The sequence below is a fragment of the Magnolia sinica genome, chromosome 3 (assembly GCF_029962835.1).
Source record: "Magnolia sinica isolate HGM2019 chromosome 3, MsV1, whole genome shotgun sequence".
NCBI classification, from domain to species: domain Eukaryota; kingdom Viridiplantae; phylum Streptophyta; class Magnoliopsida; order Magnoliales; family Magnoliaceae; genus Magnolia; species Magnolia sinica.
In genome coordinates this window covers 96,863,603-96,878,236 of record NC_080575.1, presented here as the reverse complement: position 1 = coordinate 96,878,236, position 14,634 = coordinate 96,863,603, and the positions used below count along the sequence as shown (strand labels likewise).

The window sequence follows — 14,634 nt, the reverse complement described above, 5'->3', positions numbered from 1 at the left end:
TAGAGTAATCACATAGACAGGATTTTTCCTAAAGGTTGGAGACCATTGCCCATATGCTGATAGGGCTAGCGATACATATAATCCCAAAACTGATGCCTGGAAAGTTGTAAGGATGAAACCCCACCTTGATATATTCAAATAAGACTGCTACTTGCAATTTAGCAAAGGTACTGAACTAGTTTCCATTGTAAATGGATTTCAGTAACATATTGTAAAAAAAACTGACTGTTTAGATTAGAGGAATTTTCTTTGCTTCTGTGGAAACATCATTTACCACTAATTTGACCTTTTCCTTGGTTTGCTAAAACAAAATTAGCTGTGGAAATCGATTTTCATGTTCATGGTTTCCCTTGAAAAGGGGCGATTCCATTTCATTAAAAAAAAAAAACAAAACCCTAAGAAATGAAGATTTTCTTGTTTTTGAAATACATTTTTAACTTTTTACCATTGACCCTTTCACATTTCTATGAAAATCATATTTGCTTAAACAAAATTGGTTTAATTAGATTCCACGGATATCTATTTCCACAAATTTCCTCAAGTGTGATGTTTTCCTTTTTAAATTTGTTTTTGGGATACCCCCAATCCAAATAGGGATGAAACAAATAACCAAAGGCATATATGCATTTCTAGAAAAAAAATGGATAAAAGTCATGGAAAATCCAAACAGCAATCAATAACCAAGTGTACTATTTTCTATCCAAAGGATCTACAGTTCTGTCTTCATTTACAGTCTAGCAAAGTTCACATACTCCCCACATTCTCCAACTACTTTCTTTTTCACATGATCATATGAATATTTTGAATTTATCTAGAATCCTTACCTATAAAAATTCTGACCCTCCACTATACAGAAGAGGAAAGAAAAAGAGAAGAAGAAAGAGAATCCCCTTAAAAGAATAAACAATCACTTGCCATGATCGGTCAATGAGAAGAAACTCAAAACTTCAAATGGTTATTTTTTCAAATTAGAATGCATCTTCGTGAAAAAGATTTGATGGAAACGTGCTGTTCAGGCTTCCTTATCAAATCCAGTATATCAACTCATGTTTGTTAGTGTTAGTTCCCAGCAGCAATACATGGCCAGATTGTTGAATGTATATGACGGGTGTCACCAAACCATGCTCGTCACATCTTTTCATGTTCTTTCCCTGCCTCTCCTTTGAAATAGCGTACATGCTTTTATCTTTCTGCACACGGGCTGCAGAGGTTTTTAAGGTCTTCCTCTCTAGCAAAAGAGCTCGGTATCAACCTTGACGCATAGGGATAGAGATCCTTGTAGGTGTTCCTGATGGTCCCTTCTGCAACTCCAGTTGCAATCGAAATATCTGCAACAACAAATCAATTGCAAGGATCTTCGTATAAAGCCAAGCTTAAGAACTGTAACTTGGTTAAGTTCATGAATGAACTTTCCAATTTCCAATAGTTGGTCTGAATTTTAAGTTCACTGAAAGGACCAGTAAGCCATAACAAGGTAAAAAAAGGTCAGAAGATCTTAACAACTCAAATGGAGGGTCTTTTGGCAATTGAAGGAAACTATTGGTGAATCTTGTTTTTAACCTTCTATCTTCAAGCTTAAATTCACACCATCAAATGGTTAGGATCATATGCCCTGTGTGAGGTTTGGGTGGTTATGGCTCATCCATGATAGAGTAAATTGCATGAGCAGTGCACATTATGCACCTCTGCCACAGGTCCTGTTTGAGGCATGTTGTATATGCATGTGAGTTTAGCGTTCCACATAATCATGATAATATCAAGTAGAAGATGAAATGAATTTACAACCTTTGATAAGTTTCTTGTGGTCAGATAACTGGCTTATCATGTAAATTACTGCAGCTGCCACTGATATAGGACTCCTCCTGCATGACATGATCTTTGTGAGAAAAGAAAAGAAGAGTGTTTAAAGAATGTTGATGGGGAAAAGGGAAAAAAAAAAAACACACGCGCACATCTGGAGAATGAGAATTAGGTATGAAAACATTTAAAAAAGAAGAAGAAGAAGAAAAGTGCCATTCAAATTGGTAGTATATGTTTGTTTATTCTTATTTTTAAGACTAAAAAAATACGTAAAGGTCAAGCCTATTCAGATTGGTAGTATACGTTTGTTTATTCTTATTGTTTAGGCGCTTGTTGTGCATTTTTCCCTCTTTATTTCCTTTCACACTGAAAAACGTATTTCTAGAAGACTTTCTCTTAAAAGGTGCATATACTTCGGATGGATCTGGAACTTAACAAGATCCCCGATGGGGTTTCTTGGCATTTTAAATCATATTGGACAATCAAACATCTGCTCTAAGATGCCAAGGAAAAAATAAAATCAACTAATTCACACAGGAAATACAGGTTAATGATGTAGAGCGGGTCGCGGACAGTTTCATGGCCAAGATGGATCAGACAAGGCCCGGTCGACGACAGAAGTGATCCGGACCGTCGGACCTTAGATCGGGCGTATCTCGCAATCCGGAATGAGTTATCTGACATAAAATATATGATTTTGGGGTAGAACGAGCTACTTTAGCCAACCAACCCTGCTACGAGGGTTGCGCAGCCCGGAATTGAGAAAAACCCCTGGATTGATGGTCGTTTCCCTGTTTTAATTTCGTTTTTACTATAAATAGTAAGTTTTAGTTTGATTATAACTCTTCATCCGTCGGGCTTTAGGAGTTGCGCCCAGCGTGAAAAGAGCTTAGAATAATTAGGAGAACGGTTTGGTGAAGTCAAATAGGACACTTACTGTTTTTGGCCGAAAACCTTGCGCCCTAGTAAACATCATGACTGTCTATAAATAGTAAGTTTACTATTTATAGTAAGTCGCGGATTCTAGGAGTTTGAGTTGTAATTTGATTCTGATTTCTTTCCCATTGCTTGGTACCCCTATTTAAAGGGTTGTGAACTCATTTTTATTCATCAATTAATCAATTTCGAATTTATTAGAATTTGTTTCTATTTTTTGCTTTCTTTCCTCATGGATTCGAGAAATCTCTATGAGGAGTCTAGAGAAGCTCCGTGGATTCGGAGTAGTTATCGTCATCACGTTCATCCCTGCGTCAGTTAACCTTCTATTGTTGCATTCCTTGTATTTTCAGGTCTGGATTGAAACCAAGGGGAGCAACAAATTTTTTATTTTTTTATTTTTTAAAAAAACTTCTATCATGCAATATCAAAATCTAAATGGGTGCCAAATGGTGTCAATATCAAGCATATGACATAGAGTTTTGGGATTTTACGGTTTCCAACTACACACTCACAAGAAAAGGGGTGGATCTAACTGAGAGGACTCATGTGATCCTCAATAGTCCGAATTTCACTGTGAATGGTCAAATATTCTATAGTCAGGATATTCTAATACAAGGGATGTTTGGTGCATGGACCATCCGCGGCGATGCCCATGCATCCACACTTGTAGAAATAGATTGATGAGGGCATCCAAGCACCTACACGAGTTTATCGGAGGAGGAGAAGAGCTGAGGCCCTAGCCCCAGCTTCATTATGGTTGGACGATCATTACATGGGGCCCATTGGACCCAATTTGAGTTCTTAGCCGCGTTAAAGACCCCACATGCATGGTTGTGGATTTTTTAAGACCCCACACTAGGAAGATGCGTATAGGTTGCTTATTTGGAACTGACTGATACATCTTTGGATTGTTTGGACATCACCAAGTTTGACTTGGACCACATATGGACGTTACAAACGTTAGACCATGCCGTTGGATATCTTGGACACATTAGTTTGGTGATCCGGACTATTGGATATGTTAGGAGACTTGGGTGACACTCTAGTTTGCACATCCAAGCCGTGGACACGTTGGACCACATTCATCTAGGCTGTTGATCACATGTAGACGTGTGGACATACCTATTGCATATTGGATATCATCCTTGTGCCGTGTGGCACATCTTTATTTCTGCTTTATTTTTTCATCTTTATTTTAAGTTATTAGAGATTTATCCTTTGATCTTAACCGTTAATAGATTCAGACAGTCAAGAATAATTCTAGACTTATGGTTTGCTTAGATTTTCTTATATACACTTGCTTGCAACTTTGGACTTAAGATGATAGACATATTGAATGAAATTTCTCTACATTGCTTCTTTTGGGCAAGAAAACTTCCTGTGAATGAAGTTTGGTGTGAAGCCATGATCCTAAGTTTATCTTTCTTATTCCTATCAAAGTATTTCTTTCTTCTCTCTCGCAAAGCATCTTTTTCCATTGAGTATTTTTTCTTCTCCCTTCTCAAACCCTAACCCCATCATCATCAACCCAACTCATCAACAACCAAACTGACCCATCCCCACCACACCGTCCGTACAACATCTGTACAGCCGAAAGGCCTCCCCCTCATTGATCTTCTCTCTTCTTCTCTATTTCATAAAACCCTAACCCTAACCCTAACATTTTATAAAACCCTAAATTCTCAGTTTCTTGATTTTCAAACCCAAACCCTAATCCATTCAAACCCTAGCAAAGCGTAAATGAATCCTCGAACCTAGAACGAATCCTATGCTAGATGGAAGTTCTACCATTCATTGAGCCATCCTTAATCAATATCCTTAAGGAACTATTTTGTGGGATTGTAAATAGTCTTGAACTTGAGCTTAATTGAATATTTAATTTCTCTAAATCTATGATAGATTGGCTTTATTTTATGCTTTGATTTACTATGGTAATCCGTTAATTAATTTATTTGAATCATCCTAGTTTAGGCCATTGATCCTGCATCACAAATAATCCAAAAACTACTATACAAGCTCTTAGCCTATGAATTACATAGTACCTATAGATAGAATTGGATGTTTAGTACACACCTCATCCAAGAACAAGGGCATCCGACCTTTATCAAAAAGTTTAGTGGCATCTAAGAACTAACTCTAAAGGGCTCAACACGAGATGCCAACCATAATAGGGTGGGTTGGCAACAGGCTAGGCTAGCCCATTGGGTTTTGTCTCTTGACCGATCATGAAATCAAGCTTGGGTACAGTCCTATGGATCTAGTGTGGGCATGGACCCAATATAGGCATGATCTTGAAGCCTGATTAATCAATGGGATGCCCAAGCTTAGGTTTGATAAACCTTTCCACCGACGGCTGAAGTGAGGCCAAGAACCGTCCCATTTATGATGTTAATAGGCAGGCTTTGGTTTAAAGTCAAAGGCTAGGACAGCCCAAACTTTGGGACTTGATTAATAATTGGGTGTGGCTCAGGTTGACCCTGATCCAAACCAGAATCAGCCCGTTGGCACCTGTAGTATAAGAATATATGGCATATTAAGATGGATATGGCAACTCTTTGTAGAATTAAGTATTAGATTTTTATGCCTGGCCATATATGCTTTGTATAGAAGAAATATATGTTAAAAATCAACCAAATGTGGTAACAAAAATCAAATGCAGAGACTGGATATTTCAAGAGCACTCCAACATTGTGGATAGGGGTTGCTTAGTGTAACAATCATTTCGACTGATGCATAAACACGACAATTCAATAGAAATCTAGAAATGACAGCTCAACCAAAAAATTTGAAAGTGGAATAACCTGATATCGAACGCTTCTGACTTCTTGACAACTTCTTGGCTAGCTTTAATTTCTTGACTAGTCATTTGGAGATTTGAGCAGAAACGTCTCTGCAAAATTAGGCAGGTTACATATGAGATAATGGTATATGAATCAAGTCAGCTAGCAAAGTATAAACTATTCTGTCAAGTATTCCATAACCAGCTTGATTTCTGTGCCATGACCATTCCATGAAGGGATGACCAGATGACTATTTTGGATTTCCTACCAACATGTCCACATGTCCTCCTGGGAAGCCATGATGATTAGGTGCAATGTTGTGCCTGTGATATAAGCATTGTTGGAATTATCCACGACATTATCTTTATCTCCAGCTCGACGATACCGATAACACAGGTAGCATAAAAAATTCCATGTATCAACAATGTATCACTTAATTATCGCCAATATTTTCAACTATGTAAATTCCTAGTGTTGCTTGTGTTTCCAATGTATTGATATCACCAATGTATCGCCAATATTTTCAACCGCGTAAATTCTAGGTGACTCTTGTATCATAAGTCTATCAATGATATTTCAATAATATCGTTAGTGTATAGATATCACAAAAAACATATATTTATTTAAAAAAAAAAATCATTTCAATTTTTTTATGGCCACATGCTTGTATGCAGTGTTCAATGTCGTTGATAATATTGATAATATCGATAATATCTCGATATTATTGTTATCGCAACATGTGCGATATCGAGACTGAAATCTTCCATTTTCTTTTCAATTGTTGACGATTTCTTGGCAAAATATCGTGTTGTCGATATTTTGCAATATCAATGGATGTTTATATGGATGGATGGTTGGATGGGATGGTTAGACTGACTTCTTATGACGACACATTCTTCTAGGCCCCCATTAAATGGAAACTTTTTATGTATGCATTCATTTTGCAATTTTTTAATTCCAAAATATAAAAATGTGTATTTTAGCATATCCTTAAGTTCCACTAAAAATTCCACCATTGTTTCTATGTTTCCCTGCATTTCTAGTTATCAGCAATATTATCGGCGACACCGATATTGTTTCTGTATCCCTGTCCAATGAAACCCGTAGTGATACAGATACTTCGACCACTGGATATAAGCGTTCCTCTTTAAGGAAACACAAATACTCAGACTTAATGTTGAAATGCCATAGATAATTGTAAAGCTAAGGGCACATTTAGTTGCACCAAGTACCATGAAATATCACGATATTTTGCACCAAAATCATGATAGACAAAAAAGAAAAAGAAAAAAGGAATGTTTGCTTGGAAACTCACCATAAAATCAACAGCATGTATAGTTCCCATCTCCATCGCTTGGCCCACATTCTCTGCCCCCAGATGTTTAACAATATACTCTTTTGCCCTACCGATTTCCTTTCTTGTAGCTCCATTTGCAACAGAGGCAATTTCTACTCAAAGGAAACAAATTCAAAGTTTATGTACATTGAAATATATGTAGTGATATAACCACATTTTAAGCTTGAGGTATACCCTTCATAGTCCGAGGCTTGTCCTCTTGCCGACAAGAGACATACAAGCAAGCAGCCAACATTGCATCCCGATTCTTTCCTCCAATAGACTTTAGATCTTCCATTTTCTTGTATATTTCGCAAGCTCGATCCTTGGGGAAATTTTCAGAAACATTGCAATGAAGCAGAGGTAAACTTCAAGTGCATATCCATATATTATAAAGAAAACAGTTTTTATAATTTCCAAAAAGAAAATGGCTTATTTGTTTTTTTTTTTTTTCTTTTAAATGGCTGATCGTTCATTTGCTTTCACGAACTCATTGGAATAAGATTCAATTCAGACCCCCCAAGCCCATTGGGGTCTAGTAATTGATTTTTACCTTTTATGCTTAACATGCCCCCTTTCATAGGGTATCATTATTGAAATCATCATGCCTAATTAAAATGAATTATGCCAGTTTGCCCTATACCGGCTGCATGTGGATTATATACATTGAACATGCTTTCTACTGTAAACTTCAAACTAGAAGTTTTTATTCAAACATGAGCAATGAAACAACAAAATAATGCAATAGTAGAAATTCAGACCTCAAGTTAAGCAGACATCCAATTATGGGGGATCTAGAGGTCAACTAAAGCACTAAATAAGAAAGTTCAGTTTAGATTTTCTCAAAATACCAGAATCCCCTAAAAAAACAAAAGTGAAACCAATGCTTGAATCCATACCCAATTCAACAATAAGGGTGTATACAGTTGCACAAAATTTCACGGAATGTCATGACATACATCATAAAAATTTATGCCAAATTAGATTGATTAATCATGAAATATCATGATATTTGGTGCAACCCAAAGCACCTAAATTTTCAAAAAGAAAATTGAAAAATATGTGAAAATAGTTGCCATCAATCAATATGCCATGATTAATAACTGAAGATGGAACCAAATATACCCTGAAAGTAAGAATTTAAATAATGGGTCGTATAAACGAATAAGTACTCATATGCGATGTTCTGCCGAATAAAGAAAACTTAAAAAATAATAATTGATGTCATCTACAAAGATCACATGCATAATCAACAACGCATCTGCGAGTACTGTATCTGAACGCTTGCTGCAGAATGTTCAATTTAAGTAATTTTAAGCCCAAACAGGTCCAAGTTATTGCTTCTTATGCAGTTCAGTTTCTCATCTAGGCTCCGGCCATTCTTAGTTTCTCTTTGGGCTTTCTATGAAAAAATTTTCACCTTGGGCAAAATGGCGTTTAAAAACAAAAATAAAAAATAAAAAAATAAAAAAAACCCTGTTGTTCTCTCAACACAAGACTTATTTGTATTCTTTTGGGTAAATCAAACACACATGATCATGAACATAATGAAAATGCACTACAAGGTCATAAATAACAACAATGAGAGAAAGTAAGTTCATATTGCCAAGAAGACATTTTCAATTTGACCAATGGGAGTTATTAATGCTGGGGCATTTTCACACTGGGCTCGAGTGGGGTTGCCCTAGGATGCAAGAGCACACTCGGGGTAGGTGGCCTGTGTGAGGCGGGCCCCATCTATGTGAATCTGGTGGCTCGTGTGAAGCAGAACCTATGTGAAGTGCGGCCCACGAGAGGAGTTCGGCCGAGGTCCTAACCCATGTGACGTGGGGCCTGGGCTATGAGATAAAGGGATTAATTTGCCATGCTCTATCAGTTCGAACTTTTAGATCAAGTAGTTAATTGTCTTTCATTAGTTACGTAGCAAATATACAAACAAATGGTTGAAACTTAATCTAGAAACTTTTTTTAAAAGTTAATATGCAATTACAATTTATTTTTTTAAATTTTTTTAAATTTTTTTATGTTCTTTAATAATTTTGAGCTCTTTGACAACTCATTTGGTCGAGTTGGATCCAATGTGGGACCATGATTCAAGATTACCAGGGATTGAATGGGTCAATCCAAGTTGCCAAATCATAAATCCATGCACAAAATACAATCATAACATAATTGAAGCTTTAGACAATGGTCAGTGAGTAGGTACCTTAATTATAGCAACAAGGCCCAACCTGGAAAAAAATAAAAATCAAAAAATCAATAACCAATGATATTTGAGAAGGAATGGACAGACCCATTGGGCATGGTAATAAGAGGAATAGAATCAATGATGTTTGAGAAGGAATAGAGAGACCTATCAGACATGGTGTCAATGGTGTGGAAGGCGGTAATGAGGGAGGTGTTGTTGCGAATCTGCCATCGTCCAAGGGACGAGGAGAGTAGGTGGTCAGTGGGCTTGGATATGATGGTGGAGAGGGCGACATCGTCCAAGAGAGGGTTGGTGGGGCCACCAACACGGATGGGATCGTTGTTAGTGGAATCGTTGGCAAAGGTCCTCCACTCGGAAGTCTCGTCGATGAAGTGTGCCTCTATGACAAGGCCACACTCAGAGCAGATTGTATCCCCAGATGAGTGATCAAAGACCACCTCTGTGCTTCTATTGCAGTCTGTGCAGTATGTGTCCGCCATGGTTTCAAACACTAGCCTACACGAGAGAGAGAGAGAGAGAGCTTCTATGGTTAGTTATCCATGGCTAGGGAAGAGAGCCTAGCCTAGGCTACACGTACCTACAGCAGCTATATAGCTGCTGTGTGGAAATCGGATTGCTCTTATCTTACTGAGTAAACTCAGTTGGGCCCACCTTGAATGTATGTGGTCTATCTACGCCGTCCATCCGTTTTTCCATCTCATTTAAGGGGTTGAGACCAAAATTGAAGCATATCTAAAGATCAAGTGTATCATTCCACAGGAAACAGTAGGGATAATGATTTCCACCGTTGAAACATTTCTAGGCCACAGTGATGTTTATTTGTCATCCAACCTTTTCATAAGATTATAAATTCATGGATGAAGGGAAAACACAAATATAAGCTTCATCCAAAACGTTTGTGGCCCCCAATAATTTTTCAACATTATACGTTCAATTCAACTGCTTCCTGTGGTGTGGTCCATTTGAATATTCTATATACTTGATTTTTGAGCTCAGGCCTAATATTATCTGGTAAAATGGATGGATGGAGCGGATCAGATAAATAAATCACGGTAGACTTCACAGAGTTTACTCAGTACGATAAGCGTAATCCGCTTCCCGGTGTGTGGTACGCCAGCCAATCCGCTTCCGTCCGAGCAGTACCCGGACGCGGGAACTTCCCGGGATCGGATTGGCTACTCCCCTGCCACTTGGCTGGTGGTCGGTGCTATGTGAGCCCCACCATGATGTATATATTTCATCCATGCGGTTCATATATTTTTCCAATTCATTTTATGGTATGAAACAAAAAATGAGATATATCCCAATATCAAGTGGACCACATTACAAGAAACAGTGTTGAATGAGCGTAGACCATTAAAAACTTTTTGGGCCTGTATGACCCAATCAACATATTGGATGTCAAATAAACAGTACAAGTACAGTGGGCCTTAGGAGGATTTTTATGGTGGATATCCAATCACTATTGTTTTCTTGTGGTGTGGTCCACCTGAGATTTATATCCATCTCATTTTTGGGATAAGACCCTAAAATTATAGGATGAAACACATAAATCATGGTGGGCCCATAGAGCACGGACCACCAGCCACCGGGCTGGTGGCAGGGGGAGTAGCCAAACCGTTTCCGAACTTTCCATGGGATGATGTTGGGTGGGGTCCACCACGATATTTCTGAAAAATCCACCCCGTCCATCCATTTTTCCAGGTCATTTAATGACGTGTGATTAAAATTGAAGTTTATAAAATACTTAAGTGTCGTACAAGAGGAAACAATGGGCATTCAGTAAGCACCATTGAAGCATTTTTATGGCAATAAAAGTTTTGTATCAAGTTATATTCTATGTGTTTTCACTTCATCCCATTGTGAATGGCCTTATAAATGGTTTGGATAGCATATAAACATCAAGGTGGGCTTTATTTGATAGTTTTGTTGACAAGTTTTTTTTACTTCTTATTCCAAATTCAGGCTTCAGATTCCACATTCAAGTTTTAGATATCAGATTCGGCCTTTATGCATCAGATTTAAAGAACAAGGCTTTAATTTTGGAACTAAGATGAGTGGGCCTCAATTGCAATCCAAGGACTAAAGACTTAGTCTTAGTTCTTGGAGTGTCTGTGACTGAAATAGTATATATGGAATATATGCATTAGATTTGAACTATAAATCGCGTGGGCCCCACGGTAGGGTGGCGCTTAACTCAAACTCAAACTCACACCAATTAGACAATCCTAACTATGTTAACAACAACCTACTAATTATCACTGAAAAGGAACAAGAATTCAGTAGCAGAAAATGTCCATTGATTGGAAGATTATAATAATTTGATAGTCTGTGATTTTTAAGCCAGGCAAGGCCATAGTAAATTCTAATGGCTGACTTGACAACAATTTAGAATTTAGGAGTACAATTTTAATTAATATAAGAAAAAGTTTTGAGCTTAGGAAGAAGGAGAAGAAGATCATGATTTAGAAAAGATGAAAACTTAGAATATGATTGATCCACGGTGAGAATTGGCTAGGTTTTTGGGGCATCAGAATCAACTCGGCCGAGTTCCTAATTGACTCACTGAGTTTTCAATCAACATCAAAACTTAATGTAGTTTGAAAGGAAAGAAACTGCAATTTGAGGGCTACTTCATTGGGGCTAAAATTCAGGGCAGAAAAGATCAATTGGTCCACTCATCTGGTAGTTAAAAATTTACAAGAAAAAGAAGCCATATTCAATGTGCACAGGTGGGGTCATTTGATTGGTGCACCCGGGATCAAGGATTTTTCATGGTGGACCCACCTGATGTTAGACATAGGCCAGTGGGGACCACTGGTGGGCAATCACTAGTAGATGGGTCTATGAGATATGGCCTTCTTTTATGATTATTATTATTATTTTTCTTCTGTTTGAAGTTAAATTTTAAAATCAATTTTGAACGATGATTTAGACGAAGAGAAGAGATAGGGATAAGATATTAAGCAACGAATTTAGCTTATGGCCCCAGCTCTGTTGCAGGTTCTTGGAAACCTCACTAATTCTAGCTTGGATGTTTGTAATTCAATTTCCACATGCATCCAAAGGCAGCATAATCTTGAAGTTTTCATAGAAAACATGCATCCAAACGCAGCATAATCTTGAAGTTTTCAGAGAAAAAAATAATCCCAACGCAGCATAATCTCCAAGTTTTCAGAAAATAAAAATAAAAACGCAATCCTGAAGTTTTTAAAGAAAGAGAACCTTAGTTGAGCGCTTTCGGAATTAAGAGAGAGAAAATAGTTGGGAGTTGGATTTTATTAAAGAAAGCGTTCCGGGTACCCCCTTATATAGGAAGAAGCGCGCTGTGGGTCGGACGCGCCTTTCGCTGGAAGTTCCTGCTCTGGAAATCTAAGTGGGCCCACTGTGACGTTTGTGAGAAATCTACTCCGTCCATCCGTTTTGTGAGATCATTTTAGTAATTGATACCAAAATATAAGAGTATCCAAGGTGGGTTGGCAAATTCTTACCGTTGAAAACTCCATGAAGTCGACAGTGATGTTTTCATGTCATCTATACCGTTCATAACGTCATTCCTATTAGGATGAACTGAAAACACAGATATTAGCTGATTCAAAACTGCTGCGCCCCACGAACATTTCAACTGTGGACGTTCAGTCCTCACGTTTTAGCCCACTGGAGAATTGGATCCTACTCGTTTTTGGACTTGTATCATAAAATGAGCTCAAAAAACGAATGGACGGTTTAGATTTCTCAAAAATATCACGGTGGGCCCACCTAAGTTCCCAGCACAGGAACTCCCTGCGAAAGGCTTCGCAGGAAATCGGCGTCCGATTTATTCAATGACATAAATACCCCCGGAAGGGTCCGGGAAGCGAAACGGATCGGCTGCTCACCCTGCCACATTGGTCGGTGCTCTCTGGGCTCCACAATGATGTATGTGTTTCATCCATGCCGTCCATCCATTCTTTCAGATCATTTTATTTTATGATTTATGATTCCAAAAATGAGATTGATACAAATCTCAAGTGGACCGCAAAGTGTTGATTGAACGCCTACCATTAAAAACTTATCGGGGGCACAAAAGTTTTGGATCAAGCAGAAATATAAATTTTTTCCGTTCATCCAAGTCTATATGACCTAATCAACAGGTTAGATGTAAAATAACCATTACAGTGGGACCTAGGAGATTTTTAATGGTGGACATTCAATCACTACTGTTTTCCCATGGTGTGGTCCACCTGAGATTTAGATATACCTCATTTTTCGTATGACTCTCTAAAATTATCTTTCAAAATTGATGGACGGCATTGATAAAATACATACATTATGTTAGGGTCCACGTAGCACCTACCACTAGCCACCTGGCTGGTGGCAACGTCACTAGCCAAACCGCGTCCGGGTGGGTAGCGGATTGCGACGGACGGACGGACGGACCTGGATTGCGTACTACCCCCGCCCGTCCCTATCTCCGAACGGGCAGTTCTGTGGCCGGGCCCACAGTGATGTATCTGTACATCCAAACCGTCGGTCACTTTTCTCATATTATTTTAAGGCATGAAAACAAAAATGAGGTATATCCAACGATCAAATGGACAATGACACGTTGCTTGTTGCGATGTTCTACACTTGAAACTTGGATCTGACTCATTTATTGGCTCAAACCTAAAATAATTTGAAAAAAATGGATGAACGGTGTGGATAAAACACATACATCACGGTGGGCCCCACAGAACCCATATGGACCGTGTCCGTTTAGGTAGTAGGCAATCCAGGCAAGAGCATCCTCATGCACCAAACACAAACGTGCCGCACGTGCTAAAGTGGGATTCGCATATTGTACAGGGAGGCGGATTGCGTACTGAGTAAACTCTGTGGGGCCCACTATGATTTATGTATTTTATCCAATCCGTCCATATATTTTACTAGATGATTTTAGGGCCTTATCCCAAAACTGAAGTATATAAAAAACTAAAATGGACTACACCACAGGAAACAGTCTGAATTGAATGTCTACCGTTGAAAATTTCTTGGGGGCATAGAAGTTTTGGATCAAGCTTATATTTGTATTTTCCATTCATCCATGTTTGTGTGATCTTACGAGAAAGAGAAGGTTGGATGATAAATAAACATCATTGCGGGACCTAGCAAGGAGGGTGGAAATCATTATTTCCACTGTTTCCTGTGTCATGGTCCACTTGAGCTTTGGATAAGCTTCAATTTTGGGTTCAACCCGTAAAATGAGCTGAAAAAACGGATGGACGGTGTGGATAAACCGCATACATTCACTGTGGGCCCAACGTAGTTTATGTATTTTATCCAATCCGTCCATATATTTTACTAGATGATTTTAGGGCCTTATCCCAAAACTGAAGTATATAAAAAACTAAAATGGACTACACCACAGGAAACAGTCTGAATTGAATGTCTACCGTTGAAAATTTCTTGGGGGCATAGAAGTTTTGGATCAAGCTTATATTTGTATTTTCCATTCATCCATGTTTGTGTGATCTTACGAGAAGGTTGGATGACAAATAAACATCACTGTGGGGCCTAGCAAGGTTTCACCGGTGGAAATTATTATTTCC

The 14,634-nt window shown here is 38.3% G+C and overlaps 1 protein-coding gene across 2 annotated transcripts in view; it reads right to left on the bottom strand.

Annotated features, from left to right (window-relative positions):
• Positions 1 to 656: 656 nt before the first annotated feature.
• The window catches only part of LOC131240335 (transcription initiation factor IIB-like), a 44,023-nt gene continuing 30,045 nt past the window's right edge, over positions 657 to 14,634 (bottom strand). The window contains exons 1-8 of one of the 2 annotated variants that reach the window (XM_058238471.1): positions 12,290 to 12,320; positions 9,209 to 9,559; positions 9,062 to 9,086; positions 7,051 to 7,180; positions 6,835 to 6,968; positions 5,541 to 5,629; positions 1,786 to 1,862; positions 657 to 1,328 (exon numbers count right to left, since the gene is read on the bottom strand). In XM_058238471.1, the coding sequence (XP_058094454.1) occupies positions 1,183 to 1,328; positions 1,786 to 1,862; positions 5,541 to 5,629; positions 6,835 to 6,968; positions 7,051 to 7,180; positions 9,062 to 9,086; positions 9,209 to 9,543 (936 nt within the window). In that variant the 5' untranslated portion in view covers positions 9,544 to 9,559; positions 12,290 to 12,320 and the 3' untranslated portion in view covers positions 657 to 1,182. Of the gene's footprint in view, positions 1,329 to 1,785; positions 1,863 to 5,540; positions 5,630 to 6,834; positions 6,969 to 7,050; positions 7,181 to 9,061; positions 9,087 to 9,208; positions 9,560 to 12,289; positions 12,321 to 14,634 lie in introns of those variants that run through there. The other variant, XM_058238470.1, reaches the window with a different exon arrangement.